We start from the raw sequence: 6,124 nt of genomic DNA, 5'->3' as shown, positions 1-6,124 counted from the left end.
ACGTAGCGAAAAGAAGAAACGACTGGCGCGCTGTTGTTAACTCGGCTATAATCGCGTAAGCGGTGTCTACGCCAATCAAGAAGAAGAAGAACATATGTATATATAGCAGTATTTGAGTTGAAAATCTCTCACTGAGATTTTTAAGGAATTCTCTTCAAGAATACGCAAAACCTAAAACTGTGTCATAAACGGTTCAAAAGCTATGTTATATTTAATTAAAAAATGTCCTTAGGTTCTATTTCCAATGTTTCCTTCAATGTTGTTATAGAATATAATAGCTTTGTTTACCTAAAACTATTCGAGATGGATATGGAGTTAGTGAGAGTATGTCAGTGTATTCGTGCAAGATGTAATTTAAGTAAAAATGAAGATATCTTGAGGAAACTCTGTATACGGTATAATTTTATGTTACCCTAGTTGGGCTAGCAGAGGGCTGGAATCGGACCACAATACGTCATTAATCCATAACTCCTAAACCATGCTATGATAACCAAATTCGCTTAGGGCACCGCTACCCATCCTGTGAAAATGTTTACATTCGGATCACAAGGTATTTTCCAAAGTAAACACAGCTTTTTGAATCTAGCGCCCCTGGTGGCGCCATCTATATCTCGACTGATGCGTTGGAATATGCTCTTTTTATCGATTGTCCAGTGAGAATCTCATGACATTTCATTGATTGGAAGTGAAGTTAGTGAAGTCAGTATGTTTCTATTATCGGTGCGAAAATGAGATTCGTATAAAGAGTCAACATTAATTTTTTTTTAATTGTTAAAACTCTTACCGAAAAGTTTCAATGGATGAAACAAGTTTATGGCGATGATTGCCTATCCCGTAGCAGAGTGAACGAGTGGTTTCATCGTTTTCGAAGTGGTCGTGAGGACATTAATGACGATCAACATGTGGGCCAATCAAAATTCGTAATCCCTGGAAATTCCATCAAGACTGTGCATGAATTCATCAAAAATCAGCCGAAATCGTCATTGAAATTCATGGAAATGAAATGGAACATCTTCACAACATCGATTTATCGCAATTTGACCGAACCTTTTGGGCTAACGAAAGGTGTGTGCACGGTTTGTTCCACACAAATTGGCTGAAGACAAAAAATTACTCAGAATTCAACATTCGAAGGACGCTTATTTGACCAAATATCACATTTTAACCATTAACCACTCCCCGTATTCACCTGATATGGCACCGTGCGATTTCTTCCTTTTCGGAAAAATGCATTTGCCCATGAAGGGAAAGTGTTATGCAGACCTAGAAGCCATTTAAAAGACTTGCACCGGCATTCTGGCGGCTATGCCGGCCAACGAGGAGGTAAAACACTCATTCTATTTACTTTGGAACACACTTTGTATAACTAATATCAGGATTTTCGAACATCCGGCGGACTTTACTATATATGATTGGTTTTACACCTTAAAGTCTTTGATTGTTGTAAGTTGCAAGAATGTAAAATATTAGGTTGCACCCGAACTTAGCCCTTCCTTGTTTGTTTTCTATTTATTCTATTACAAATTATGGCCACCTTCAACAGACCGATATTGTTTTTAAATTTTTAAAATTCCATAAACTTCTTATTTATAACTTTGTAAACAAACATAATGTCCCTTCGGAATAAAAAAATTGTTAATTCTGATTTCAACATAATGAATATGGGTACGCAAGTTATCCTTAGCATAAAGAGGACTGATATATGTATGTACATACCTATATCGTTTCCGACCTCAGATATGTTATAGGCCCAAGTTAGACAATGATCCATCGGCAGATCCCTTTCTGCTGCTTGGCCTGTAAATTCTGTGCAGCTTGATGTATCTTGCTTAACTACGAACCCTACATTCCAATGACAGCGTTTTGAGTTTGTGCGGATGCAGTGATCATCTATCATCATCTCTGTTTAAAATTTCGTTTTCTTTAATATAAGTTTCTTTTTTAATTCTACAGATGAAGATTTGGGTGAGGATTATCCAGAAATGCGCGAGGAAGTACACCTTGAGGACTTCTTTTGGACTGGTTCTGGTGATGGTCCACCTGACTATCTAAAGAAAGTGCACACTGGCATTAGTAAGGGCAAAGACGTGATTGTCAAAACGGAGACCGTTGTTGCGACAGTTTATGTGGACGGCAATAATGTAAACATATGGTTTATTGTTAAATAAGTACTTATATGATAAATTTTTTGTTATAGGAAATTGATATACCGATATGCTTGGATTGTCCGCCAGACGATGGCGGCGGTACTTGGGACGTTGGCGCGATGCCACCACTTAATTATTCAGCGACAGATCGAAGATATTGGCTGCTCACAGTGATGTCGGGGTTTTATTCACAAAAAGATAATCCGCTTTTGGAGGAGAAGTTGGCGCGATTATATCGATTGGCTTTTACGAGGTATTTATGATATAAAAAGTCTTATAATTAGTCTTAGGCGGTAGCCAAATGCACTATTTGTCGCAAGTTCCTATTTAATTAAGACAATCCTTCTAGGCCTTCACGAGTTCCGGGGTATACAATTTAAGATCTGGCAATCCTTTGATATTTTTCTATAATTTATTCTAACAGGCAACAGTCGAAGCATTTAGGCATCAATGGTGCACAGCAGATTGCAGGAATTGCGGTGTCGGCTGGGAGAAATAGGCGTGGTCAACATGAGACCGACATACATACTCTAGAACTCACAACGCCTAAAGGTCTGAAATCGCATATTGGAAATGACTGCTTGAAAATATGAATATTCCATTATTCTCTTATAGATCTCGACGACGACGCCGAAATGCTTGACATGATCGGTGGTGCTACACCAGCCAATACTCACTTGATTCAGCCGAAACGTAAAGCAAATAGAGATACTGAGTGGGAAACGTCTTCGGAGGAAATCGAAAACAATTTCTCTTCTACCAGCACGACCGCTTCCGATGAAGTCACCACGTCCACAACTTCGTACACGGGAGCTACACGCGAAAGATTGGAAAGCACCACACAATTGCCGCACATGACTATGGTGCCATGGGAGTTGATACAGGAGGATGCAAAATCAGAGAAACTCAAAGCGGCAGCGGCACTCTTGAACACACAGGCTTCACTGGTACCGTTACAACCGCAGATTCCACTGCTGCGTAATGCACAAGTTCGTGTGGTTATCCATAATATCACACGGATTACTGAGGACGAGGTGCAGAAGGGCATACATAGCATAGGCTCGTATGATGAAGATATCAATGAGAAGATGTGAGTACTTGGGCTGTGCAAATTGTTGAAGTTAGGTCACATTTGAGTTTGTAACTTTCCAGCGATGAGCGTCCCATTGCAAATCAAACTGAGCTCATCTACTCCGTATTTGTCAACGGGCGTCCCGTGTTGGCAGTAACGGCAGCCAACGATATGAAACTGGTGTCTGAAACAGAAGCGTCGAATGTCATTGGGCAGGAGGTCTACATGAAGTCCGAACGTATGCAAAGTTTAGCAGTTTTTAAATTAAGATTATAATTAATTAAATTCTAACCTATAAAATATTCAATATCCACAGCTTATTTGCGCGAGCCACAGGCGACACCATTGGCGCCTGCAATACGCAGCGGTCAATCGGGTTTCATAGACTCCATACAAAACAACACCGCCTTGGTGGTGGTGACTTCGCTTGCGATCTTACTGCTGCTGCTTTTGCTCATCGCATTGTTGTTAATGGGTCGATCGCGTGTGCGTGAAAAACAGCGGTTAGAGGAACAAAGGTATACTTATGGAATTAATCGAAACCTTGAAATTCTCGCATAATTGTCTATAACTTACTGCACAGAACGACCAGCCGTAATGAGCTCTTAGCTGAACTGCAATCTGGACGCGGCGCTTCCACAGAAACCGGCTTAGACACCGGTCGAACAACAACGCACTCCCGTGATATTGGCGTACAGAACTTCTCATTCGAGCACGATGGCACACATCATGGACGCGAACCACGAATTAACTTTCCAAGTCCGCCGGCAGAACGTGAATACCGTCGGGATTCACTTAGTTCATCGGACAATACATCTGACTCTTCAGTCTATTGTCCTATTAATCCGCCAGCGCCGGATGTTCAACGTATACTTGATGATAAGGCTGCGGCCTTATTCGATAAACATCGTCGTAGGCATGCGCAACATGATTACGATCAGGCTGAGGGACATGAGAACGCTGTATACACTACTGTCATTACGGACAAAAAGCATGACAAGACACGCCGCAAAAACAAGCGACGTTATCTCTCTGAGAATCGCGTCGGTTCTCTAGAGACCAGTCCACGCACACACCATGCGGCTCAGTCTTCGGGTGATGAGGTGATTAGCGGCTCTTTGGATGAGGAGCAATTGAGTCCCACATATGCGAATTTCGAAAGGAATGAGGCATTTAATCCGCACAACAATTATCATCGCAACAAACTTTTACATCAGAAGAGCGTTTTCGGCGATAAGATTGATGTGGAGCAACTACCGACCGTAGAAGCTGTTAATAAGGAGGTTATACGCACATTACAGCCCACGGAGAGGTCTTCCGATACTGGTAGTATTGGTTCGTTCTTATCGATGGCTTCTGTAAAAGCATTTCCGAAAAGTTCACTGCCGCAGCCATTGAATCGGGTGTTGGATCCGGTTTTTGTTACATATTACGACAATGTCGAAGACCCTGCTGCAAAGAAACAAACCGCGCAAACACGTCCGTTGCGTAGGCAGCAGAGCCGACACGATGCATTGGATGCAACAGCTATAGCGACTATAGAAAGTTTCCCCACACCAAAGGCGCCGTCACAAACTAATTTAGGCGCTTCGCAGAGTGACAACCCAGATCCGGGTGTTGTTGGCCCTGTAGTCTGGGAACGGCATAAGAAACGTTTGAAAGAAGCGGCGGATAACGATGATGCGGGTAATGATGTTGGGGATAACCAAACAGAAGGGGAACAAGGGAATCGGGAACGTTATTGAGCGTTGAGTGCTCTTAGCATATGTATATTAGACAACTGTAGACTAGAGCCCATCACCAACGTAGTTAATGAGATACAAATGTAGATAAAATGTATTGATTGATTGATAGTCGAATAGACACAATCGATATTTAAATGTATTCGTAAAAACAGACAGGCAAACTGCTCAACACTTAACACTTCCAAGCTCAACGCAAACTCCTCTCTATTCTACATTCTTCCTCTTGTCTTCTTCTATTTTACTTCCACATATACACATTTCCAATAGACGACATGCTAATGGGTTATGACGATAGGTTTGGCAATAATCCGGGAGCAATAAGAGTTCATTATGAAGATTTACTAGAAAGCGCCATACACATGTATTCCAGTCAAGAAGATTTGCCGATGCCTCTGCCAACGCGAGACTTCGTTAATAAACGTAAACCCACAAAATGGGAAAATCGCGGCTCATCGGCGGGCGTATCCAGGTTGGTAGACTGCACTTTCAGTCAGATTATTACAGATTTCTAATGAGCAAATAAACTTGTGTATCCATATTTAGCTTTGCCGCTCGCCTTAATACTACCGACGTCCGTCCAGCCACTGCCCAACCATTGAAAACAACAAAATCCAACAACTCTACTCAACCGCCTTCACCCGCCAGCGGCGCTTGGGGTGGCAGCCTTTACGGTTCACATTCTCCACTAAGTCGACCATTGAGTGCTGGACCCTATCAGCGCTCGGAAACATTTCAGGTGGTTGGTCCACCCAGATCGGCAACAAATCGGTCTGCTGTTTCAGCGGAGCCACTTATAGAGGCAATAAAAAGCGAATTACGACGATTTAAGGATGATAAGCTTTAGATTCTGTGGATAAAATGTGAAGCACAAAATGATTGCACAAATTTAATTTGAAAATAAAAGCATTCAAATACGCATATTTATAATGGGTCTTAATATTGTTCATATCTTAAAGTAGGTTTTTTGAAGTTTTGCAAAATTAGTACTATTTACTGCTATTCTTTATATGGATTCTCCATTGAACATTTCCAAAAGTAGCGTAGCATTAAAAATCTTTTGAGAAAATTACTAAGAAATCTATTCCTTGAGTACTATATATAAGTAGACCTTTCTGAAGTCATATAAAAGAACTCCTGTGTTCGAATTTATAAATAAGCAA

The 6,124-nt window shown here is 41.3% G+C and overlaps 1 protein-coding gene across 1 annotated transcript in view; it reads left to right on the top strand.

The window, feature by feature from the left end:
• The window catches only part of LOC108978170, a 14,882-nt gene extending 9,034 nt beyond the window's left edge, over positions 1–5,848 (top strand). Inside the window, exons 2-10 of the mRNA XM_018948314.1 lie at positions 1,954–2,141; positions 2,198–2,400; positions 2,572–2,699; positions 2,763–3,237; positions 3,300–3,457; positions 3,536–3,737; positions 3,803–4,905; positions 5,232–5,433; positions 5,508–5,848. Of these exons, the coding sequence (XP_018803859.1) occupies positions 1,954–2,141; positions 2,198–2,400; positions 2,572–2,699; positions 2,763–3,237; positions 3,300–3,457; positions 3,536–3,737; positions 3,803–4,905; positions 5,232–5,433; positions 5,508–5,808 (2,960 nt within the window). The 3' untranslated portion in view covers positions 5,809–5,848. The remainder of the gene's footprint in view (positions 1–1,953; positions 2,142–2,197; positions 2,401–2,571; positions 2,700–2,762; positions 3,238–3,299; positions 3,458–3,535; positions 3,738–3,802; positions 4,906–5,231; positions 5,434–5,507) is intronic.
• The last annotated feature ends 276 nt before the right edge of the window (positions 5,849–6,124 follow it).

The sequence above is a fragment of the Bactrocera latifrons genome, unplaced genomic scaffold, assembly GCF_001853355.1.
Source record: "Bactrocera latifrons isolate USDA-ARS-PBARC rearing strain unplaced genomic scaffold, ASM185335v1 scaffold_119, whole genome shotgun sequence".
NCBI lineage: Eukaryota > Metazoa > Arthropoda > Insecta > Diptera > Tephritidae > Bactrocera > Bactrocera latifrons.
The sequence above is the reverse complement of the archived record's forward strand: the minus strand, read 5'-3'. Positions and strand labels throughout refer to the sequence as shown.